The sequence below is a fragment of the Coenobita brevimanus genome, chromosome 112 (assembly GCF_032717465.1).
Source record: "Coenobita brevimanus isolate Jiangsu-jjx chromosome 112, ASM3271746v2, whole genome shotgun sequence".
NCBI classification, from domain to species: domain Eukaryota; kingdom Metazoa; phylum Arthropoda; class Malacostraca; order Decapoda; family Coenobitidae; genus Coenobita; species Coenobita brevimanus.
The window spans coordinates 18186156-18213349 of record NC_137065.1 but is presented as its reverse complement, the minus strand read 5'-3'; the positions used below and the strand labels follow the sequence as shown (position 1 = coordinate 18213349).

General features: G+C 41.7%; 1 protein-coding gene across 1 annotated transcript in view; it reads left to right on the top strand.

Moving 5' to 3' along the window:
• Positions 1-1326: 1326 nt before the first annotated feature.
• The window catches only part of LOC145418128 (glutamate receptor 1-like), a 722099-nt gene continuing 696231 nt past the window's right edge, over positions 1327-27194 (top strand). The window contains exons 1-2 of the mRNA XM_080286652.1: positions 1327-1333; positions 2075-2227. Coding sequence (XP_080142778.1) covers positions 1327-1333; positions 2075-2227 — 160 coding nt within the window. The remainder of the gene's footprint in view (positions 1334-2074; positions 2228-27194) is intronic.

The window sequence follows — 27194 nt, the reverse complement described above, 5'->3', positions numbered from 1 at the left end:
GACAAAGGAGAATGAAGCAGGGAAGAGAGGAACCCAAGCAATGAAACTGTAAACACACAGCCGAGGGAAAGGGGTAAGGAGATAGCTGTGAAAGACAGGAGCTGGAGTTGGGGGGGAGGAAAAAAGGAAAACGTGAAGAGATAGTGAAGAGAAAAGGAGGGGGTGGGAGACGAAGGACCCTGAATATACACAACCAAGGAGAGAGGGAGAGGGAGACGGGAAAGTTAGAGAGATGAGGGAGGGAGTAGGTGACGGAGGGAGAACAGGAGATCGAGAGGGAGAAGAAAAAAGTTGGTGGGAAGAGGGATGGCGGAGTGGAGGGAGACAGACAGTCCCAAAGGAATATGTAAATTGAAAGGTACGATCACATCATCCGTGGAACTGCCATCACCGCAAGATACTCAAGTCTTCAAGATCCCAAGTTGATGGAGTCTTGCAGTGAGGGGCAGGAGACGAGGGAGAGGAGGCAGGGAAGGAGATGGGAGAGTCAGAGGAGGGGTGCACGGAAGGGGGGAGGGGGGAAGGTAGCAGGGAAGGGGGGGAAGTGGGAAGGTAACAGAGAAAGGGAGCAGGAACGGGTGATGACAAGGTAGGGACGTAGTGATAAACGCAGCTGTAATTTTACTTTACGCATATTTTACTACGGTATGCACTGTACACACAATAAAGTATCGTTACAGGGGGGTCCGATGAGTGTCGTACTGAACAGTCCAGCTGTCTCGGTATGGCTGAGGGAAGGATGTTATCATACTTTTCATTCGTCATGTCAGTTTGTATCGCGCAGAAGGTGTAACGATACTTTTTGGCGTGTGTGCATTATATTGCTTAACGACATTTTGATGCACATGCAAAATCTCTCTCTCTCTCTCTCTCTCTCTCTCTCTCTCTCTTTGTGCACTCCTACTCCCACAGGTGCACATACACCCGCACACATAGCACAGAAATAGGCGTACACATACCAGTAAGGCAAAACACACACAAAAACACACAAAGTAGGTTTCAGATTACTAACAGCAGAACATACAGGTAAAAGCAGTCTCTTTTGCCCACAATGAAGTTTATTAACTGTACGGTAAGTGAAAATGTTGATGAAGGCTAAGATAATGTGCCAATTAGTATGGGACACCACGTGCGGTAATGGGTCTAATTTATTACTCTCATTTCCTTTATTTCTGGATCAATCTCTTCCCTGGCAATTGCGATTTGAATGATGATGGTGACGATGATGATGATGATGGTGGTGGTGGTGGTGGTTAAATGTACGTACTCTTTGATGCAGAAATACCCTGGCTACGCTAAAAAGGAAGGGAGACGTCATATCGTGTGATGTTCTGTATGTGTGTGTGTAATATACAGTATATACATGTATGTATGTTCGTATATTGTACGGTATGTATATATTTATGAATTGATATGTGTATATATGTTTTTTCGTTTATATTTATGTATAAATGTATGTATGTATATATGTATAATTATATAACCAATAAGTTAAGCTATGGTGGCTGCTTAGAACCACATTGTCTCCTGATATAGTTTCCTGGGTTAAAGAAATCTACTTAGCTTGTTACAGTGTGCAGCCATCAGAATATTGGCCTGCAATGAACGAGTCCATAGTGGGTGCCTCACAGATCTGACACATTATACTCGGCTTGTTTTCCCCAGACGGAACTGGCCTACTCGCACAACTGAAATTCGATAAGTTTTTACATGATATAGGAATGAATCTCGTTGGAAAGTAGCCAAATAAGCAATCCAGTTTTACTACACTTGGCCAATATTTGAGGGGAAAAAGGTTAAGGATCCTTGTCAGCATAGAAGAAAGTACTATATTGTGCCTTTACAAATTCTCTTAACAATTTTTTCTCTTCCACACTGTCTTTGCCAGGGAAGAGAAATAATGCTGTGTATCCCGAACCCTAAAACATTCCTCTTTTACTTTACATATTCTATCACAAAAATTCATATATAATGTTTCCCTTTAATAGACACCTCTAACAAACTCTCCTCTTTCACTCTGTTGGATTCATTCGAAAAATGACTAACTAACAAGTTCTCCTTTTCCCCCGTACAGGTGCCATCTTTGACCGTGACTCGAGGGACATACAAGGCGCCTTCCTCCACGCCATCAAACAATACAACCAAAACTCAACCAGCCGCAGACTCGAGCTACACGCCTTCGTCGATATTATCAACACTGCTGATGCCTTCAAGATATCCAGACTGAGTGAGTGTTATGTTTTATTCTGTTTGGCTTTTCCAGTAACTCTTACCTCCTTTTACAAGCTCCAAAAAAGTGTGACTCTCTGCAGTGTCTTCAAAATTTCCTAATATCATGTAACTGCTCCTGAGACATCTGGAGTAAGTAATAATTATTTTCTTTCCATTGAACTTCGGACGATTTTTTTCTTCCTTTACCTCCATTTAATCAGTTCAAATCGGTGATATATTTTTGCTTTATATTAACGATATAGAAATAATTTTATTCAGCCTAGGGCAGACTTTTGAAAATGGATATGTTAGACATATCCTTCATTAAGTCTTCATTAATATATGGCCCGCCAAAGCTGAATGCAATCATGTACAGATAGGAAGAATTGCAGAAAAAAAATAAATAAATAAATAAACTGTTGGGTTAAACGAGTTACATCTCCAGAATTTTTTTTTCTTAATTTTCCAGTGATCTATAAATCCTTCCGAGAGCTCCATGAGAAGGTTCGTAGGCTAAGTGGGTTAAGAGTTTTCGTAACATGTCTTCCCTATCGATTTATTTTGCATATTACAACTCCATGGCCTCTGGCATGCTCTTAGTACAATGTCTGTATTAGAGCGCTCTGAGTAACATACAGGTGAATGTTGTAGAGTAATATGCTTAATAAACCCCCATGCACGAGGAACTACGAAGTCTCCTATGCCGCCTGGAATACGGCTCGAAGTGCGATGTCTCTGTGTCGTTGTCAAGTGGTTTTATGACTCACTTTAAGATCCCGGGATATAGGTGTCCGCTGTTCTTGTGAAGGTTTCCAATGAACTGAAACTCCATTCAAGATCCTCAGCCTAACACTATATGCGAGAAGGCATATCTATTGCACTCATATCTGTCGCATTCTCACCTAACTCCTCACACCTATCACATCCTCACCTGTTACCCCCACACCTTTCAAAACCTCACCTGCCCCAACCACCTGCTACACCCTCACTTGTCACATCCTCACCTGTCACAGCTTCACCTGTTATCCCAAAACGTGTCACCTGACACCCTACAACTGTCACATCCTCATCTGTAATCCTCAGACCTGTCATACCCTAATCTAAGACCCCCACACCTGTCACTCCCACACCCATCAAATCCTAACCTGACACCGCCAAACCTGTCACACCATCACTTGTCACTTCTCCCCCTATCACTCCCTCACCTGTCACCCCCACACCTATCACACCCTTCCCTGTCACCCCCACACCTGTCACACCCTCACCTGTCACCCCTGCACCTATCACACCCTCACCTGTCCCCCCTACACCTACCACATCCTCCCCTGTCACCCCCACATTTATCACACCCTCACCTGTCAATCCCACAACTATCACACCTTCACTTGTCCCTCCTACACCTACCACATGCTTACCTGTCACCCCCGCACCTATCAGACCTTCACATGTCACTTCTTCAACTTTAATTCTCTCAAACGTCACTTCCTCCCCCTGGGGTCGCATTCGTAATTGGGATAAATTGTAACTCTTGCTTTGACTTTGGAAAATGAAGATATAATGGTATGATTCAGAATTAATTTATTCTTGTGTGGAGCATAACTTTTGTTTTTGTTTTAATGTGTGGTATAATGGATACAAATATCATACCAAAAATGATGTGTCTTTCATGAGAGTTGAATATTATACAGAGATGTCATTCCCCGATATTTTAAACTTTCCCTAAGAACAAATGGTGATGGTAAAGTGATTAGGCAAGTAGTCTGGTGTAAGAAAGGAAGCAAGTTCGTTCCGAGGCTGGAGCAAAGAACAGTTTGATGATCTGAATCACTTTGAAATAGATATGACTGATCTTAAAAAAAGAGACATGTCACAAAAGCACGACCTAGTAATCTTGTTACAACATTCCTCAATGAGGCAGTCCCTGTATGGTATCATGATGGGCAATGGGTAAGTTATTATGATGAAGGAAGAGGCTGAAGAAATTAGTTTAAGAAAATAAATCAATACGATGATATATTTTTCCTGCTTCATTCTTCTTCCCTTCACATTTGTTCAGTCCATTTACAGAGACAAAGCGTTAATTGAAGGGGTTAACAGAGACCGTTTCCAACTTTATCACTACAAATGGTCTCTTCAAGGGGTAACAGAATTGCGTGGGATAGGAACAGTAAAGTATAACCCTACGTCATCAGAGTGAATGGGTTAAAGTGACCTTGAAAAATATGAATTGGTGAACTTTTTACCCAGAATAGGTCAATGAATATCTGACAAGTGGAGGTACAGGGTGCATTTGGGATCAGTGAGCGAGCAGTGTCGGAAGTGGAAGAATGGTAGATGAAACTGAACCCAAGTAATGGATTGAAGGTGTAGTTCCGAGGGTATGTGTATTTGTCAAGTTTGTGTGATTATATAATCCATTTTAAAGAAGGGTCTTTTTGTTCCTCAATAAGACTGAGAAATCCTTCACTTGAATAAAATAAATGTTTTTGTGCAAAAAACTGTCAAAGACTGGGAGCTTTCAAACAAGTGCCCTTCCGAGGCAAAACCTATGTGGATTTTTTTTTTATACGAGGAAGAAGGAACCAAAGGCCGCGAGCCCGCAATTATTATTCCTTCCAAGAGAAAAACAAAATACAAGAGCCAAATTCAAGACCCGATCATTTCGAGATACCTGGACACATTGCGTTTGAAAGACTGGAGATCATAAGAAGCAGGAAATACAGACAGAGGGAGACAGTTCCAGAGTTAACCTATTGCATAAATGAAGGATTGGGAGTAACGGTTAACTCATGCATTAGAGAGTTGGACAGAAAAGGGATGAGAGTTTGCTGCTAGACGGGTGCTACTCGTGCGTCGTAGAGGTGGAGGAATGCATGCAGACAGTGCAGAGGAGCAGTAACCATTGAAGTAGCGATAGAAAAAAGATAAAGATGCAACAGTGCGACGAAGAGACAGAAGATGAAGGGAGTCAGTAAGAGGAGCAAAGTTAATGAGAAGAAAAGCCTTTGACTCCACTTTATTGAGAAGACCTGTATGTGGGGAGCCTCTCCACACATAAGAGTTGTACTCCACACAGGGGCAGATAAAATCAGTGTATAGAGTCAACAATTGTGCAGGGGTAAAGAAGGAATGGAGTCGGCATAGCACACCTAATCTCTTGGGAGCAGATTTTACAAGAGATGTTACATGATCTTTCCAAGATAAGTCCCGAGTAAATGAAACCCCTAGCATGTTCAAGGATGATGCAGGATTAAGCTGAATATTATTAAACATTAGTGGGTAGACCTGTGGAAGATTTTGTCGGGTTGATAGGTGTAAAAACTGAGTTGATTGATGCATTAAAAACAACCAGATTATTTTTACCCCAGTCAGAGATACGGGCCAAGTCAGACATTAAGTGTGCCATAGCCTCATCCCTTGTTTGTTGAAGTAACTGCTGAGATGGACGTTGTGGGAACCGAATGGAAAGGTGAAGGGTGGAGTCATCAGTGTAAGAGTGGATAGAGTTAGATGTACCGCTTAGATGGTCATTGATGAATAAAAGGAGGAGAGTTGGTGATAGGACAGAGCCCTGAGGAACACCTTTGTTGATAGATCTAGGAGAAGAACGATGACCGTCTACAACAGCGGCCATAGAACGACCAGAAAGGAAGCTTGAGATGAAGGCACAGATAGAAGGATAGAAACCGTAATAGGGCAGTTTGGAAATTAGAGATATATGCCAGACTCGATCAAAAGCCTTTGAGATGTCAAGTGCAATGGCAAAGCTTTCGCCAGAGTCCCGAAAGGAGGATGACCATGTGTCTGAAAGGTTGGTGAGAATATCGCCAGTGGAGCGTCCCTGATGGAACTCATACTGATGATCAGAAAGAAGGTTGTGAAAGGAAACATGCTTTAAAATTATTCTATTAAGAATTGACTCGAAAACTTTTGAGATACGGGATGGTAAACCAATTGGACAATAGTTAGAGTGTTGGGAAGGGTCACTCTTCTTTGGGACTGGCTGAATGAGAGCAAACTTCCAGCAAGAAGTAAAGGAACAAGTTGATACACGAGGGTGAAAGAGTTTGCCTAGGCAGGGTGTAAGCACAGAAGCACGGTTCTTGAGAACAACAAGAGGGACTCCATCAGGCCTATATGCCTTATTAGTACTGAGGCCAGTGATGACAGAAAATCAGCCATGAGGAAGTCAGAGGGGGGGAGTGATGGAAGAACAGCACCGGAATCGTCTAAGGTGGAATTGGAGGAGAAAGTCTGAGCGAAGAGATCTGCTTTATCAGTTGAAGAACTAGCTACAGAGCCATCAGAGTAGAAAAGAGAAGGGAAGGATGATGAGGTAAAGTTGTTAAAAAGGTTTTTGCCAGGTGCCAGAAGGAGCAGAGAGAAATCGAGTTGGAGAGTTGAGAGCATTTAGTACGGATGAAATTATTTTTAGCAGAGGGAAAGAACAGACTTAGCACGATTCTGGGCAGAAAAGTATAAAAGATGTGATTCAGGGGTGGGTTGGCTCCGGTACCTTTTATAGGCCCTCTCCTTGTTGCGGACAGCATTAGAACAAGCGTGATTAAACCAAGGCTTTCTTGCATTAGTCAGAGGATATGAGAAAGGAATGTATGCTTTCATGCCCTAGAGAATAACCTACGTAATGCACAAGGCACACTCAGATGGCTTCCAGCCATGGAAGCAATAATCATTCCAGGGAAAATCGAAGAAGTACTGCCTGAGGGCCTCCCAATCTGCAGCTCCAAAGTGCCACGGACGACGTTTCTTTGGAGGGTCCACAGGACATACCGGAGCGATAGGACAGGTTAAGGTGATAATGTTGTGATCGGAGGGGCCCAACGGGGAGAAAAGATTAACAGTAAAAGCAGAAGGATTAATTATAGGGAAGTGGTCAAGTATGTTGGAACTCTCTCTAAGGCAGTCAGGGATACCGGTAGGGTGCTGTACAAGCTGCTCTAGGTCATTAAGGATAGAAAAGGTGTAGGCTAGTTCAGCAGGTGGATCAGTGAAAGGAGAGGAGAGCCAAGGTGGTGGTGAATATAGAAATCTCCTAGAATGGAGATTTCAGAGAAAGGAGAAATGGATAGAATGTGTTTCATCGTAGAAGTAACAAAGTCAAAGAATTTTTGATAGTCAGTAGAATTAGGAGATAAGTAAACAGTGCAGATATATTTAGTCAGAGAATGACAGGAAAGCTGAAGCCAGAGTGTAGAGAATTCAGAAGAATCGAGTTCAGGAACACGAGAGGAAGATAAGTCGTTGTGTACATATACGCAACAGCCACCTTTGGCTTTGAAATGAGTATGAGAAATTAGGAGGATACAAAAAAGGGTCTGCTGTCAGTTGCCTCAGACAGCTGATTCTCAGTTAGAAAAAGAAGGTGAGGTTTAGAGAAGAAGAGGTGGTGCTCAACAGAGCGAAAGTTAGAGGAATGACCGCGAATGTTGCAGAAATGAAGAAGAAGAGAGTCAGACAGTGGTTCCAGGCAGCTCGAGTCGTCACCGGGAGAGGGGTGGAAGGTGGGGGCATATATGGTCCCCCACCCCTGGGGACTCCAAGGCCACGTGTAGTGCTGCCATGATTTTTTTTATTTTGGAAAAAGAAGTGTAGTGTGTACTGTGCATGTAGCTTGGTGTTGATAGTTAGAGAAACTTGTGCTGGAGAGCATGCTGGCCTACTCTCTGTGTTACTGAGACACTGAAAAGATCAGCAAAAAGGGATGGTCGGGACCTAGTCCCGAGGGCTGATGAAACGGGAGCTGCAGCTCTCCCTGTCATCAGCTTTCCATCCACCTTAGGAGTACCGCCCTGCTCGACTGGTGCTACAGTCTAATGATGAAACGATAATACCTTCCACTGTACCACCAATTCAGTAAGATTAGTTCTCGCCATTCACCCGTGTCAGATACAAGAAGTTGAAGACACCGGAAGCATAGGGGGCAGCAACCCCTTTTAATATATTTTCCTCTCTCACCATGGAGTGGAACGTTGCAGAGACATGTTAGAGAACAGTCGGGACAGCTGTAGTACATTAGTCCAGCATATCGCCAAGCGATTTTATTCAGCTGAATGAATGTAAGACTTGAGAGTGCTGATACCATTAACCTTAATATTGACGGGGCATTTTAAGTATTCTATACCAGCAACAGTCATGCGATTTTTATACACTTCAGTGAGTCACAAAAGCCTGGGAATGTTTATACTGGTACTATTAACCCTCTTATGGTCAAGACAACTCTAGTATTCCTTTCCCGCTAGCGCCAGACGAGTGTGTTCAGCTGAGAGAGAATACGAAATTCTGATATTTCTATTATTGGTGCCAGTAACCCATTTATTGCTGGAACAACTTTAGTACTTTACCAATCCTGTAACGCAGGATGATATCATTTTCGGCACCTCGCTCTATACCGTTGCGCGAGATTCACCCTGTGTGTGTGTGTGTGTGTGTGTGTGTGTGTGTGTGTGTGTGTGTGTGTGTGTGTGTGTGTGTGTGTGTGTTTTAACTCCTCCTGTGCTAAATAATGGATCTGAATGAAACTTTCCAGGTGAATTCGTCTGGTTACTGGGAAGGTCGTCAACTATATACAGTTTTCCAACTATGAATTTTATGGGTCAGCCCCCAGTTCACCAATATATATATATATATATATATATATATATATATATATATATATATATATATATATATGAATATTATAAAATAACTCACAACGAGTAAAAGAAAGGTATATATGGCTTTGAAATCTTAGAACACATGGTACAATGGACTGCCATCCGTAATGTGATATATGAGGAGCGTGACCCCCCTAATGACTTGGGAGGAGGGGGAAACTTTCGGGGTGAGGGATACAGGGAGAGCTTGAGGGAAGAGTGAGGGAGAAGGTAGGGTGGTATGACGGAGAGATGAAAGTATGGAAGAAAGATGAATGGATTTTGGAGGGGCTAGGAAAAGGGGAGGGAGGGGTGAGAGCAAGATAATGAGGGAGGAGTGGGAGAGCCGGGGGAACGGTAAGGGCTGAGAGAATGGTTAGAACGAGATGAGGAAAAGGTAAGGATAAGTGAGAAAGGCGTTAGAATGTGATAAGGAGGAACTGAGAGGTAGGTGAGGGAGGAGTGAGGGAAGCAGGAGTAAGAGAGAGAGAGAGAGCTGAGAGGGAAGGAAAATGGATATTGCGAGTGGAGGTATTTGGTACAATGACTACTGTACCAGTCATATTGAACATAAAAGAGTTGTAATACCTGCAACATACTCCCAGTGTCAACCTTGTGCCAAAATCCCCATCTTTGCTAAATCCCTCGGCAACGCCAGCTTCGGTATCACTCGGGGTTGAATGTGCTTCGTAGGATTCTGGTTAATGCCACCATAAGCGTATATCAGCGCTCGTGAACCCGCTCCACACTAGCTGTTATTGTATAAAGATTCTGATAGTTCTCTTACAAGAGCTCTTAAGTACCTCCATGTAGAAGCTTAGCGTGAATGAAGCTCAGAGAATGTAGGCAAAGGTTATTCAGTCATCACACGGCCAGGTAAGCGAAGGTGTAAATGGAGAAAAAAAAAGAAAAGATGATCATGATGATGATGATGATGATGATGATGATGGCTTGCATTTATGTCTGTCAGCTCTAGTTTTTTTTTTAATGCTAGGAAGAAGGAATCAAATGCCATGAGCCTTTAATAACTGTTCCTTCCAAGAGAAAAACAAAATACAAGAGAGAGCCAAATTCAAGATCCGATCATTTCGAGATGCCTGGACACACTGCGTTTGAAAGACTGGAGATTATAGGAAGCAGGAAATACAGACAGAGGGAGACAGTTCCAGAGTTGACCTGTTGCATAAATGAAGGACTGGGAGTAACGGATAACTCTTGCATTAGAGAGTTGGAGAGAAAAGGGATGAGAGTTTGCTGCTAGACGGGTGCTACGCGCCCGTCGTAGAGGTGGATGAATGCAAGCAGACAGTTCAGAGGAGCAGTGGCCATTGAAGCAGCGATAGAAAAGAGATAAAGATGCAATAGTGCACCGAAGAGACAGAGGTTGAAGGGAGCCTGTAAGAGGAGGAGAGTTAATGAGACGGAAAGCCTTTGATTCCACCCTACTGGGAAGAGCTGTATGTGGGGAACCTCCCCACACATGTGAGTTGTACTCCGGACAGGGGCAGATAAAACCAGTGTATAGAGTCAACAATTGTGCAGGGGTAAAGAAGGAACGGAGTCGGCTTAGCACACCTAATCTCTTGGAAGCAGATTTTACAAGGGATGTAATATGATCTTTCCAAGATAAGTCCCGAGTAAATGAAACCCCAAGCATGTTCAAGGATGATGCAGGATTAAGCTGAATATTATTAAACATTAGTGGGTACGCCTGTGGAAGATTTTGTCGGGTTGATAGGTGTAAGAACCGAGTCTTTGATGTATTAAAAACAACCAGACTATTTTTACCCCCGTCAGAGATACGAGCCAAGTCAGACATTAGGTGTGCCATAGCCTCATCCCTTGTATGTTGAAGTAACTGTTGAGATGGACGTTGCGGGAACCGAATGGAAAGGTGAAGAGTGGAGAGTATGAGTGGATAGGGTTAGATGTACAGCTTAGAAGATCATTGATGAATAAAAGGAACATCACTGTTGATAGATCTAGGAGAAGAACGATGGCCGTCTGCAACAGCGGCTATAGAACGACCAGAAAGGAAGCTAGAGATGAAGGCACAGATAGAAGGATAGAAACCGTAAGACGGCAGTTTGGAAATTAAAGGTTTATGCCAGTCTCGATCGAAGCCTTTGAGATGTCAAGTACAATGTCAAAGCTTTCGCCAAAGTCCCGAAAGGAGGATGACCATGTGTCTGAAAGGTAGGTGAGAAGATGGCCAGTGGAGCGTCCCTGACGGAACCTATACTGACGATCAGAAACAAGGTCGTGATAGGATACATGCTTCAAAATACTTCGATTAAGAATTGACTCGAAAACTTTTGAGATACAGGATATTAAAGCAATTGGAGGATAGTTAGTGGGTTGGGAATGGTCACCGTTCTTTGTCAATAGAGTCTTCAGCAAGAGGATCTGGGACAAGTGTTAAATTTTCTCCAAAATAAAAAGATCCAAAATATTGTTCTTTCGACGAACTGAACCTGAGTTGTGGCCTTTGCAGCAATGATGTCTAGACTCTGATGCTGATGACAAAACCTAACGTACTTACATAAAGGCTAACTCACAGGCATAAAGAAAAAACGATATTAACGCTATCTATCAAGTGTGCTGAGAGATAGATAGATAGATGGAGAGAGAGAGAGAGAGAGAGAGAGAGAGAGAGAGAGAGAGAGAGTATACAGAGGAGAGGATCAGAGAGAGTCTCAACCTGAAAGAAGATTAAGTCCGCCAAGGGAACTGCCTGTGATCGTTATGGAAATAGTCCAAGGAGACGGAGCAGGAGGGAAATGGAGAGTGGGAGGAGGGGAGATGGATGATGATGATGATGAGAAGGAGGTCTCTGGCGGGAAAGAAGAAAGAAGGAAAATAGAGAAAGAGAAAGAAGGGAACAGAGACACAGACAATAATGGAGGAGAGAAGAGTGCATCCCAGAAGACTAAACGCTGGAGGAAAGCATGAGGGTAAGAAAGGAACCTGGGAAGAAGAGAAAGGTGTATGTGGAGAAGCAGGATGAAAAGAAAGGCATGGAATAAAGGGAGGAGAAGGAGGAAGAGCAGAAGAATAAGGAGGCCAAGAAGCAGCAGGATGAAAAGAGAGGCATGGAATAAAGCTCCGAAAATGAGGAGGCGCAGAAGGAAGAGGCTGAAAAGCAGAAAGAGAATGAGGAGATTTGTCGGAAGACAAGAGGAGGAGGAAGAAAAGGAAAAATAGGTCTTAGTTAAGAAAGGAACTGGAATTAAAATATATAAAAATGGGTAAGGGGGAGAAGGAGGTGCACAAGGTGAATGATGGGACTTTAGATGAAAAAAGGATATTGGGATAAAAATAAGTTACTAATCTCTCTTACTAATCTTTTCATCTCCCTCTCCCTGTCTACATATAACTCTTTCTTCCATCTCTCAACTTCTTCCACGTCCCTGTTTCTCATCCACTCATTATATGCTTCTTTCTTTTGTTCCACAGCCTGTCTCACCTCTCCATTCCACCATGCTGTTCCCTGTACCCCCTTTCGTCGTCTCTTCTCCGCACACACCACCTCACATGCTGCACAGATTTCGTCTGTGAATATCTTGCACACACCTTCCATGTCCCCCATCTGCTCCAATCCATATTTACCCAATCGCTCCTCCGCTTCCCTCTTATATTCTGCCTTTTTTCCATAGTCTTGTAACCTTTACACCCTCTTTGTATGAACTGCTTTCTACTGTCCTTCCCTTATTCTATTTCTCCATTTCATTTGGACTTCGATTCTGACCACTATCCAGTGGTGGTCAGAGAGTCCGCTCCCCCAACCTGTATATACTTTTACATCCATAACACACCTCGTCCTGTCATCCACACACACATAATCAATCATTGCCTTTCGTTCACTCAGCTCACCACCCACCCTTCTCATCACAATACAGCTAAATTAGTGGGTTCAGTACTAGTGTACATTCGTCCTCTACTGTATCATGTGTCCATTAGTGGTGTACGGTATTTTAGTGTACATTAGTGTTGAATAGTACTATAGTGTACATTAGTGTTTCACAGTATTAAAGTATGCTTTTGTGTTGTACAGAATTATAGTGTGCTTTAATGTTGTAGCCTACAGAAGTATACTGTAATGTTAGTGCGTAATACTGTAAGGTATAGTGCTGTACATTATAGTATAATGTGTCATGTTGTATAGTAGTGTACACTGTCAGGACGAAATCTCCTGGCAGAATAGTCTAATAGGTCAAGCCCCTAAAACAAAAGTCCCTTTTAAAGGTACTACTACTTTGAGATGGGTTTATTTAAGATCAAGGTTAGGTTAGGTTAGGTTAAAGTTTAGGTTAGATAAGGTAAATTTTTGTTAGGTTAGGTTGGTTTATCTTTTGACTGGCTTATGATTAGCTTTGCTAAGTTTAACTATGTTTAGGCCAATTTAAGATGAGGTAAGTTTTGGGTTAGATTTTATTAGTTTAAGAAATGAGTTAGGTTAGGTTTAAGTTTATTTTTAATTAGGAATATTTTTGTTAGGATAGGTTTGCTTATTTTTGGATTGGGTCATAGTAAGGTTAGCTTTGTGATACTTTGGTTAGGCTAATGTAGATTGGATAAGCGTTGGGTGAGATTAGTTAAAGAATTAGGCTAGGTTAGGTTAGGCTTCGGTTATTCTGAGGTCAGATTGGCATATTTTAAATAGGATATTAAGATTATGTTAGTTTATTTTTTTATTTAGATTTTTATTTAGATTATGTTAGTTTTCGAGAGAAGTGAAGGCAGTGAGTGTACAGTGAGGTTGGATGAGGAGGAAATGGAAAATATGAGTGCGTTTAAGTACTTGGGTAATGTGATGAGTAAGGATGGAAGTCTAGAGGGTGAAGTGCTTGAAAGGGTACAACAAGGAAGAAAGGCTGCTGGTTCCTTGAAAGCAATGATAAGAAACAGGAAAGTGAGCATGAAAGTGAAAAAGTTACTACCGGTACATAACAGTATTGTGATACCAACGCTAACGTAAGGAGTTGAAGCTTGGACTTGCTGGAGGGAAGTCAAGAGTGAGCGCAATGGAAATGAGTTATTTGAAAGGAACATGTGGAGTCACATGGAGAGACAGACTGACAAATGAGGAAGTGAAGGAGCGTTGTGGTGTTGATGTGGATGTGATAGGAAGCGTTGGGAGAAACACACTGAGGTGGTCTGGCCATGTGAAGAGGATAGAGAGTGAGAGACTGACGAGGAGAGTGTATGTCAGTGAGATGGAGGGGAGGAGAGGGAGTGGGAGGCCGACAATGGGATGGAGTGGAGAGTTATATGAGATACTGGGGTGTGAGCTGGGAGCGGGGCAGTGAAATGCCGGGGGACAGGGCGACACAGAGGCGATTTGTTTGTGGCCACCCCTTATGGAATCAAGGTCTCTGGCAATAGATAGATAGATAGTTTATTCTGGGGATGGGGTAGGTTAAAGTTAGCTTAATTTGTTATACTAGACTAACTTTGGTTTAAGGTAATTTTGAGGTAGTTTGTTAGTTTAAGTTAGGGGAAGAGGGCAGGGGGAATCTGGACATTCCAAAGGAGGAATAAATAGAAAAAGCCAAAACGGTCATAAAAGCGTGTTATATGTTGGTTTTAGATTTGATGTTTTTTTGGCTTTTGATTTGTGTTTTTTAAGAGCAAGGACAAAATCTGTGTCCTCAAATAATTGTCATGCTACATATAAAAATATAAAATCTTCATAATATATCCATTACATACCAAAAATTTCCACAAGACCACAAAAGCCCAAGCCATTAAATTTTAGAATGAACTCTAGAGCATTTATTTATTTAATATAACTCCCAAGGGGGGATTCCACCCCCCATGGGAGTTAGAGAGGAATCATCCAGTATTTTCTGGCAAATGCAGGGAATGACCAAGAATAGTATGCGAGTCTCTGGTCAAGGTTAGGGATTGATAAGATAAATATAACTTGTTAGGTCATGTTAAGATTAGCTTGTTCTTGTAGCTTAGGTTAGCTTCCTCAATTTTGTCATGTTTGTTGGGCCAAGTTATTTATGTTAGGTTAAATAATTTAGTTAGGAAAGGTTTGGTTTTTCGATTAAGGTTAGGTTCAGTTAAGGTTAGTTAGGTTGCCTTGGTTGTTCAGTTACCTTAGGCCAGGATATTTTAGGTTGTTAAGTCAGGATAGGTTATTGTTAAACAAATAAGGGAAATAATAAGCAAATTTATTTTCCTTGCTGGAGCTTTTATCCCAGTGGCTTGTGTACTAGGGACTTTTCTTTCTACATATGCTGTCATGTACAGTAGTGTACAACGTAGAGTTGTGTCAGGTTAGTTATGTACAACACACATTCATGTTGTAGCAGTGTTGTATAGCTGTAATGTTAAATATACGAGAAATTCAGTCGGTACAGTGCACTGAATATAATGTACATTATTGTATAGGTATAGTAATAGTAATGTACAATACTGCTGCACAACATGCAGCAGTAGTTGTGCTGATAATAATGTGAGTAATGTTTTCTGCTCACTCTGCACTTCCCGAACCAATAAACATTTGATATATTTCATTCAAGTGTGAGAGGGCCTGTTCCTTGTTTTATTTTTGAGTTCTCATCACCTGAGAGAAGCAGTGTCTCCAAACACGATGATTGGCTGAAGCTTCTAGGTAGAGAAGCATCATGCATTGTGGCTGGTGAAAGAGGTCATCAGCTGAGCGAGGAAAAATTCCCCCAAACACAGCTAGTTCTTCCCCGCCCTTAGCTTTATGGTCACCGTACGATGGTGGGAGAAATGTTTGTGCATGGCAAAACACTGACCATCGTAAGAGGACCGTAGCGGCAGTGGCCTTATGGTAACTTTGCGGGAACGCATTAATGCATCCGTCCCCTGAGCTTTAAGGGTAAATCAAGCCTAAATAGTTCTGAGGAAAAGTATCCATTACACTTAAAGTATTATAACCTGACCAAACAAAAACTAAACAAATTTCTTCATTAATGCTAACCTATCCCAACCTCACCTCCTTAACCCCTTAACCGCGGGGCGTCACTTTCTTTACGCTTGGGAGCAAGGGATCATACCGCGGGGCGTCGCTTTTGTGATTCTGTGTTATTTTGAATTCACCCGGGCTTCCAAGTGGGGGCTTGTATCATCTATCAGTACTGCCAATGTCCAACACTAGTCAGCACTCCTAATCTCATCTGTACTCCCATCCATTGTTGACAATTTAGCCATTTCTCCCCGTTCTTGACTCCCCTCCCTACCCCCCCTCCATTACCCTATCCTCTCGCCTGCCTGGCCGTGCTACGCTAAGTAAATCTTCCCTGGAATTTTTCACTGATTTCATCCATTGAAATAAGCCATATGCCCTATTCTTATACCAAATAATATATACAAGAAAGAAATAAGGTAAGTGAGAGTGCCATACACCTGGAATTAGCTAATTATCACCTGACAACACCTCACGTGCACTCGTTCGCTAATTTTCGTTGTTTATTTCCCCTTGAAATATGCCGTATAATCTATTTTCGTAATAAATATACATATAAGGAGGGAAGGGAGAAGCCTAAGTGATATTTACATTCACCTGGAACTACCTAATTTATAACGTATTGTCTAGATTTCCTGCCAATCATTTCACTGTTATATATTAGCTGTGTCAAGAGGCTAACGTTGGCAGTAATACATTTCCCTAGGTAGGCCACCATCCCGGCCCACCCTTATCAGTTCACTGTCATCTTCCAATGTGGAGGTATGTCTGTTTGCTCTTGCTGACTTCAAGGCCTTTTTTCACCCCCATGCAAATGGCCCTGTGACCTTTACCCTCTACTAAACCTCGTGTGGAAAGAGGTAAAGGGCTGACAATTGATAAAAGAGTGACTACGATCTTTCTATTGAGTAAAACAGTGCAAGTGGAATTGTAAATAATGTGTAAATAATGTGTAAACAGCAAGTGAAAGTAATGAATGTAAATACACGTGAACAGTGGAAAATAGTTTTATAAGTTACTTCAAGTGACAGTGCATAACACAGTGTAAATAAAATAGAAATGTAAATAACGTAAATAAAATAGAGAACGTAAATAGAAATGTAGATGAGTAGTATTATAAGAATACGAGTATATACCCTAGGAGTAATGAAAGTGAAAGTTTCACTCTAGCATGTCTGAATACTATGAGTTATGAGAGTGAAGGTGAAAGTGACATTCACTCTCAATGCTAGTATACAGGACGAGAAAGTGAATGCTACGTATTTTACTGAAAGAAATTGAATCCCTACAGTGACGATAAACTAATACTACTGAAGGAAACTTATGGATAAAGACTGTAGATATATATAAGTGTTATATAGTAATAGAAATATAAAGTGTGAGGGGTTTTATGAATAATAAATGACAGAGTACCATGAGAGAACTAGCGCAGGTACGACGGTCAGACGCGCTCGTAATTTTCATTGCTTTCACAGTGTTTTTTTTTTTTTTTTTGGAGTCAGTTGAAAATCATAGAGTAGTGTTTATAGTGTTTGTATCTGGCTGTGGTAATCATATTACGGGTTGTCGGGAAGTGTAAAGTGGAGACTTCGTTACCCAACTTCAGAGGTCTCCACAAGTCCTACGGTAACAGATGAAGGCTCAACAAACATTCCAGGAGAAAGCTGAAGGTATGTACCATAAGCATATGTAATTTTAATATTCTAGGACTAATAACTGATTTTTGGCAAATATTTTTTGAGAGTCTGTCGGAGCCCGAATAACCCCCCAGCACACGTAAAACATTGGTAAACGTGCCCTCGGTGTAAGGGTTCTAACGTAAAATAAACTAAATTAAACTAATCTCCTAACCTAAACTACCCTACCCCAGACTAACCTTTCACGTTAGAACAGTATCTTCAATCTTTTGTAACGATTCTGGTATCACTGGGTCAAAGAGATCCGGTAGGAAGAAAAAATTCTATTGGCAGTTTATTGATAATAAAAATACACATTAACTCTGAAGTTTACTTAACTTACTGAAACAGAAAAGATAAAATGAAAAGGGAACATCTCTCTGTAAAAATATACAAAAACAAAAGTGTAAATTTTGGGGAAAAAAATCACTTTGACAACTATGCCGTAAAAAACTGTTTACCAAAAGTGGTTTATATTAACATCATCATTTTTACCACCTGCTGCCTGGTGACTGATATACAGCCTTTCCTCGGTACCATGATGGAACAACATGACAGGAAAAAACATAAATTTGGGAATCGAAAACTTTTTTTTTTTTTTTTTTTCACCTACGCATAATTCCAGTGCAGTATCATCATCATCCGGACCCCCTTTTCCACCCTAGGGCAATGTTAGGAGTAGCAACGTCCAGACAGCCCAAATTTCCTCACTGCAATGGGCCACGCTTCCATTCACTCATCATTCAAGTCCCCGGAATCCTGGCTCTATCTGATGCACCAAAAACATTCAACACGTTCTGTAGCTTCACTTAAACGTATCTGACAAAGCCAATTTGGACGGTGTCATGTTAAGAAGGGGTGCCAAATCCCTGATCATGCAATTCTCCTCACAGTATTCATTCAGCCAGCTCGATCTCTTGTCAGTTACCTAACCTCACCGACTTCCAAACCTCACTTCCTCACACACTCATCCACCATATTCCTCCACCTTCTCCTTGGCCTACCTCGCCTCCTCTCTCCTTCAAATTCGCTCAGATATACCTTTTTCACCACTCTCTTGTTATCCATTCTCTCCACATTTCCAGTGCAGTTGACCCGCATCCAATGGTTACTAAATCGTATTTATTGATTCTAATTACTTAAAGAGTGAGGGAAGATCATAATTTTATAAGGGAATATAGTACAGTATATATAATTCTATACATAAGGCTAATAAGTAACAGACGTCACAACACCTCCCAGTAACAATGGCTGCCTCACAAAGCCTAGTCCTACATCAGCAGTTAGTCAGTTGTTTATTGACAAAATAAGCATTACATAGCATAAACGTTACACAGAATAGACTCTGTACATAGTACACCTTTTTTTTTTAATTAAAATACCATTTACATTAATATTTTGTCCATTAATAATATATCATACAGTTTAGTAGGTGGCTAAAATTATGCACAAATTCGCAATACATCATTCACATATTTACATAGTTCAATTACATGATTGTTTTCGTTCATAAATAAACGTACATTTCTAAAATTAAGCATTCTGTATCTCTTACGACAGTTTTCCGTCAGAGTACATGATATTCATGCATGCTCCCCCGTCTGCACGGAAGCATCATCGCACGGACATGTTGTAAGTTAGGCTGGTGTACGGTTTCATCCGCCGGTCTCCACTTGAAAATTGTAAGACGATGTTCGATAAAAATCTGGAATATAATTGTCCGTGCAATACACCTCATACACAGTCAGAGAAGGGTGCATTGGCAGACTCTTCGCGTACACAGAGATCTTATCTAATGGATCTAGTTCGTCATATTGCTGAAATGCATTTGAAAGTACTCTGTATCTAGGAGTGTTTTGATCTCTACACATACCAAATTAAATGGGTCTTCCTGGTCTGCGTGATCCAGCTTTGCCCTAAAAAAATTTCTTCCTTTGTCTTATGATTAGGTCTATGACTGGCGTGATGTCCTCTTCTAACATGCAAAAGTTAATATTAGTATTTTCCCTAACACCTGGTAAGCACCTGATTAATCTACTATATTGTCTCCCAATTCCTTTGATATTGTTGGTAAGCCATGATTCAGAACTATATATCAGAGATGACGTAACAATAGATCGAACACTCTTCTCTTATACATATATGACAATTGCGAATTGTGGTGGCACAAAATATAGAGAACTTGTTAATGATTGCTTCACTATAAGTTTCATGTAATGCAATCACACTGTGCATTTTCTCGGTCTCGGTAAACCACACCCCGAGGTACAAGTACTGAATGGTGTAGGATTCTCTCACATCACCTACCTTTAGTTCTTCTTTATCACGTCTATCTTCATTAATAACAAAAAAACTTTGTCTTCTTTTCATTACTAATCATTCCATAATCACAGCAATAATTTATTAGTACATTCAATTTTATTAGACACATTTCCCTGTTAGTTGCTAAAATTACTGCATCATCCATTAATAGTACACTTAAACCGCCATTTTTTTTTTTTTTAATGTGTCCGACTCTGGGCATAGGCTTCACTGCCTGCTCCCAAGGCACAGTTTTCCTCCTACATACCATACACCTCTACATGTCACCACTTTCTGCACTAAGACCCACCGTCCATATTGAATACATGCTAGGGCTGTCTCATACAGGACTGGTGTTTTGGTATTTGGGGGGGTATTTTTACGACATGTCGGAGGGTCTTCTGGTACATCAGTAAAGTCTGAGTTTATTACATTCAAATCCTTAAACTGTTCCCTGCCGCTGCGGGGAATTGAACCTGGGTCCGTTATGACTGCAGGCCACCTCTCTACCGACTGGGCCACCTAAAAAACCATCTACTGCAGTTTCATTACCAAGCATATGGACCAAGCGATCAATATACATAATAAAAACAATACAGCTGGCCGGAGCTCCTTGGCGGACACCGATTGATGCACTAATTATGATAGATTTCTGTATGTGTTTCGTACATTTCTACATTACTTGAATGGTCTTCAACATCCGTTTTCCGCAAACCATTTCTTTTCACACTTCAATCATCCTTTTTCTTGGTACACGATCGTGTGCCTTACTGAAATCTACAAAGAGGACACATAACTTGACTCTTTTAAACACGGAGTGATCACACAACAGACGTAGTGTTGGTATTTTTTCTAAGCAACTTCTTTCCTTTTGAGCTCCAGCATGGAACTGACTAATATTGCACCATAACATTAATCTATTAAGAATTTAAGTGTCATAGACGTTTGCGAGTGTGTCCATTACAGATATTCCATGATAGTTATAGCATATCATTTTACTTCCAGACTTAAACATCATCACTAATGTACTATGGCACCACAGCTGGATAATATGTACATGTAAATATAATATTAAACAGAGTTAGAATGAAGAGAAACCAAGAAAACTGGAGCATGTTTATAAGACCTGGGCATATACCGCTATAACTTTTGTTCTTATTTATACTCCTAACAGCCTGATTTAACTCGTCCACAGAAAATGGATCGTCCAGCACTGGGATATATGGGACATTATTTTCCAAATTCACATCTTCTTTATCGGGAATATTTCCAGGATATTACAAATGTTCAACGTGTTCTATAAACAGTTCATGATTAGGTTGTTCACATTCATTTACTTCTACATTTCCTTTCCAGTATATCGAATTCCACAATAATTTACTGTCATTCGCCTGCAGCTTTCCCTGTTTTCATCTTCTTTACTGCCTCCTGCACTTCCTCCTTCGTGATCAAAGAATCATTCAACTCTCCCACCATTTATTCCTTGCACCCTTCCATCTGGCACAATCTCAGCCTCCCTTTCCTCCTCTATATATACCATTCTTTCAAAATACTGCGCCCATCTCTTCCTTACTGTATCCATCTCGTTTTTTCCCATCCTCTGCTTTTACTCGCTTTTTCTTCCCAAACGCTTCCTTTTGCACCCTTTTCACCTCCTTCCAAAACATTTTATTATTCTGTTGAAAATTCTCGGTCAACCGCCTACCCTACCTCTCATCTGCCAGCCACTTTAGCATCATGCACAGCCCTTCTTGCCCTAATCCTCTTTTCCTTATACCTCTCATATGACACCTCATCATTCCTCTGCAACCACATTTCATATGCACGTCTCTTATCAACCACAGCCATAATTAATTCCTCGCACCACCATTCACTTCCTTTTCTTACACCACCACCCACTCATCTCGCACCACACACCTCTTCCGCATGCCCCACCGTCTTAAACAACTGCCATTCCTCCTCCACACTGCCATTCTCCTGAAATATCACTGCGTTCCACTCATCGTTCAACTTCGTCTGATACTCTATCAATTTCTCTCTTTTATCCAACTCACTCACTTTCAAAATCTCCCTGCCACACCTAACTCTCCTAGCTCACACCCATCTCTTACCTACTCTCAACTTTCCCTCCACCAGGTAGTTGTCAGACATACCTCCACATTCCCCTCTCAAAACTCTCACATCCACCAATCTTCCTATTACATTCCTGGACACAAATACATAGTCCATCAATGATCTATCAACAACCTTTCCACCCTCCTGTCTCACCCATGTATACTTATAAATATCTTTCTTCTCAAACAAAGGTATTTCTAATCACCATCTCTCGCTCAACACACATCCACATCATTCGTTCCCCATTTTCATTTCTTCCAGGCACACCATGCATACCAACTATACCCTCAACTGCTACATTTCCCACTCTAGCATTCAGATCACCCATCATTACCACTTTCACATTCGTCCCCAAACTCTGCAAACACTCATCAACATCATTCCAGAAAGACTCCCTCTCTTCTTCATCTCTTTCACTACCAGGACCATATGCACTCACAAACATCCACAACTCACGTTTAAATTTCGCTTTTACCCACATCAGTCTCGATGACACCTCCTTCCATTCAATCACACCCCGCTGTACTTCCGGTCTCACTAACAAGGCCACACCTCCTCTTGCCTTTCCTCTATCAACACCTGTCAATCTTCCATTTACACTTCCAAACATAGATTCCCCCTTCCCTTTCATCTTCGTTTCACTCAAAGCTAACACATCCAACTTTTTCTCACAAACATTCTCCCAATCTCCGCCCTTTTAGCCTCAATCGTACTACATCCACGCACATTCATAGACCCAATCATCAGGGTACGGGGATAACTCAATCCCCCATCCTTTTCTCTGGCCTGTCTCTTTTTAGGAACTCAAAAAACAGAGGAGGGGGTCCCTAGTCCCCTCACCCCGCCTCTTTTAGTCGTCTTTTACGACACGCACGGGATACGGTGGCAGAATTCTTCCTAACACAACCTGGCCGCAGACTAGTAGTACCAACTCATAGTGCGGCCGGATTGTGTCCCCCTCGCCACAGGGAGGGGGGAAACAATCTGGTCTTTTTGCATTCCTTTGTGCTCCTCTCTCCTTTCCACTTTCCGCTTCCCCTTCCCCTCGATCATTCCAGGCCAATCTCTTCCTTTCATCCCCACTGCAATTAGCCTTTTCCCCCACCCATCATAATGCTTATTTTCTTCGCTCTCCCCATCCCCTATTTCAAGCTCCTCCTCTCCGTCTATCGATTCCTCTTTCCTCCTTCTTCATTCCACTTCCCCCATCATTCCTCCCCCTCAACTACTCCACTCATCCTCCCCTGTACTTTTCGTCTTCTCTCATACCCTATCCTTCTCTCCAGCTTATCTTCTCTCCTCCTCCCTTTCCTTCCTTTTCTATTCTTTCTCCTTCATGCTGCCTTCTCCCATTCCACTCAACATCTCCCTTCTTCTCTCCTGTCTCCCATTCCCTGATCCATCTTACGTACCTTCCACCCCTCTCCCTTATTCCACCCTTTTTTCCTAAGGCTCCCTGGCCCCTGGCACTAATCTCCACAATAAAACTTTAGATAAAACTGCCAGCCAATTACACTCCAGGTGATATTGGATTTTGAGAACTTATATATTGCCATAGAGGTGGTGGTAATGTTGGAATATGAGGACCTTTAAATGATGAATACTTTAGTGGCACAGACTTTGATGATGGTAGTAGTACTGAGAGGATTATTAGTGACTAGTGAAAATGGTGACTGATGGGCGTTGGTCATTATGACGGTAATTTCCTCACATGTCATCATAATCACTGTCATCATCGTTATCATTATCGCTATCACCTTTTTCATTTATCATTATCATCATCATCACCGTCATCATCATCATGTAAACCATACCTACTATTTAAAGTATTGTGTGATGTATATATACTAGTTGAGAATAACTGTGTCGGTTACAATCAGAACACAATAAAACTATCCTCATAATGAGGGAAATATAAAGAGAGTAGGTTAGGGAGGAAGGGGGGAGAGTAAGAATTTTACGATTTAGCCAAGCTAAAAAATAAATGATCTTTCACCACAAAAATCATTTTTTTGTAAGTTCAATCATCTGGCGATAATAAGAATAAATGATAGGCGCCCTTTTACAAAATGGCTTAACGTCGCCACGAAGACGGTTTCATACTGTATTCTTCCTTCAGGCAGACGTATTTTATCTAAATGATTCCCTCTGAAGGAAAAGTTTCTCCAAAGCTGAATAAAATTGTCAACTGATAGGTATATTGAAAGGGAAATTTGCATCATTGGCCGAAAGGAAGAAGAGGAGGGACGAAGAGGATGGGAGAGAAAGAGGAAGAAGAAAGTAAAGTAGGTGAGGAAGGAGAAGGAAAGTGAAAAGCAGAAAGTACGGAAGGAAAGTAAAAGAGAAAGGAAAGAGGAGAATCAAGGAATGAACGGTGTAATTGCTCCTGTTCCCTTTTTGAAATGTAGTACTCATATTGTAGCATAAAGAGATGTTTCATGTGACTGGCTATAGTAATCTGGTGGCAGTAGGAGTGAGACATCAAAGCGAGGATTTAGGAAGAAAGTGGTGGAAGAAAAGCGGAAGAATAAAGCCCTGTCCACACGAGCGGCCAATGCCCGCGGGCACAAGCGAGCAGTTTGCCTGTTGACGGGCTCACCGCTTGTGCCCGCGGGCAAATGCGTAAAGTGCCACGGGCAATTTACGCATTTGCCCGCGGGCACAAGCGGTGAGCCTGTCAACAGGCAAACTGCTCGCTTGTGCCCGCGGGCATTGCCCGCTCGTGTGGACGGGGCTTAAGGCATTTATGGGTTAATTGCAGTTATACTTATGAAAAACTATGGCACTTACTTGTAGCATGAACCAATGTTTATTAAAGCAATTAGTTTTACTCCAGCTTTTATGCGTGTGGGTTTGTGTTTGCGTAGTGAGTTTTGATTTGTGTGCTTGAAGGTGTGCTCGCTGTTGCTTCCGTATGCATGTTGACTGTATATGTATGTATGTATGTATGTATGTATGTGGGTGTTTTCTATGTATTTATGTATTCCTACGTATTTTGATGTATGCGTGTGTATTTACGCACTGGTACGTTTCGTGTACGGTATACAAAATCTATGGTTGAACATCTGTTTACCATAAAGTGGTCATGGTAGTTATGGCTGGTGTATGGTAATCGTGTTACTTATGAACGTAATATGCAACGTCAGCTGGCAGCATTAACTGTTTCTCGTTATCATCATGTTTCCCTTCATATTTTAACGATGTTGCCGATAGATCATTAATTCAGTTTAGTTGACATCCTTATTACGCTAGTTGTACATGTTATTAAAAAAAAAAAAAACATTCGTACACCTTATTAAATTCTTATATATTTAGTTCGTTTGATGCTTCATTTACCTTTCAGCTGTTTTCATCATTCTACCTCAATCCTACTCTTAGGTGAGCATTAGAGTTCGAATGATGATGTTGACGACAGGGATGACAACGACGATGATCGTGACTTGGGTTGGGATGATAATGATGATATCGGCTGTGATTATGATAATGCTGGTGATAATATATGGGTTGTGATGATGATGATGGTGATGAAAATGATGTGAGAATTTTGGACTTGTATGATGGTGGTGGCGGTGGTGGTGATTTACCGTAACGTATTTGTGCTCTTCCACAGATGAGTATTGTCCCGCCTGATCTGCCTCCATAAACATATCCAAGTAAAATGACACCATCCTGATCCCCCTCCCATACCACCCACCTTCCCCAGCTAACATCCCCAGCCAGGCTCTCTGATCACCCACTTCCCACCCCCCTACCTGTAACACTCCACCAGCCCCACTTACCCTTCCTTTCCAGTCCCTCATCTCCCTTACGGTGCTAGGATAGCTGTATACCCCTGTAACAGATACTTCCATATGTACGATGATCGATATAATTTTTTTTTTTTTTTTTTTTTTTTTATGCTGGGAAGAAGGAACCAAAGGCCATGAGCCCGCAGTAACAGTTCCCTCCAAGAGAAAAACAAAATACAATATAGAGCCAAATTCAATATCCGATCATTTTGAGATGCCTGGACACACTGCGTTTAAAAGACTGGAGATCATAGGCAGCAGGAAATACAGATAGAGGGAGACAGTTCCAGAGCTGACCTGTTGCATAAATGAAAGACTGGGAGTAACGGTTAACTCTTGTATTAGAGAGTTGGACAGAAAAAGGATGAGAGTTTGCTGCCAGACGGGTGCTACGCGCCCGTCGTAGAGGTGGAGGAATGCAAGCAGACAGTTCAGAGGAGCAGTGACCATTAAAGTAGCGATAGAAAAGAGATAAAGATGCAACAGTGCGGCGAAGAGACAGAGGTTGAAGGGAGTCAGTAAGAGGAGGAGAGTTAATGAGACGAAAAGCCTTTGACTCCACCCTATTGAGAAGAGCTGTATGTGGGGAGCCTCCCCACACATGAGAGTTGTACTCCACACAGGGGCGGATAAAACCCCTGTATAGAGTCAACAATTGCGCAGGGGTAAAGAAAGAGCGGAGTTGGCTTAGCACACCCAATCTCTTGGAAGCAGATTTTACAAGAGATGTAATATGATCTTTCCAAGATAAGTCCCGAGTAAATGAAACCCCAAGCATGTTCAAGGATGATGCAGGATTAAGCTGAATATTATTAAACATTAGTGGGTATACCTGTGGAAGATTTTGTCGGGTTGATAGGTGTAAGAACTGAGTCTTAGATGCATTAAAGACAACCATATTATTTTTACCCCAGTCAGAGATGCGAGCCAAGTCAGACATTAGGTGTGCCATAGCCTCATCCCTTGTTTGTTGAAGTAACTGTTGAGATGGGCGTTGCGGGAACCGAATGGAAAGGTGAAGGGAGGAGTCATCAGCGTATGAGTGGATAGGGTTAGATGAACAGCTTAGAAGATCATTGATGAATAAAAGGAAGAGAGTTGGTGATAGGACAGAGCCCTGAGGAACACCACTGTTGATAGATCTAGGAGAAGAACGATGGCCGTCTACAACAGCGGCTATAGAACGACCAGAAAGGAAGCTAGCGATGAAGGCACAGATAGAAGGATAGAAACCGTAGGAGGGCAGTTTGGAAATTAAAGATTTATGCCAGACTCGATCGAAAGCCTTTGAGATGTCAAGTGCAATGGCAAAGCTTTCGCCAAAGTCCCGAAAGGAGGATGACCAGGAGTCTGAAAGGTAGGTGAGAAGATCGCCAGTGGAGCGTCCCTGACGGAACCCATACTGACGATCGGAAAGAAGGTTGTGAGAGGAAAGATGCCTTAAAATTTTTCTATTAAGAATTGACTCGAAAACTTTGGAAATACAGGACGTTAAAGCAATTGG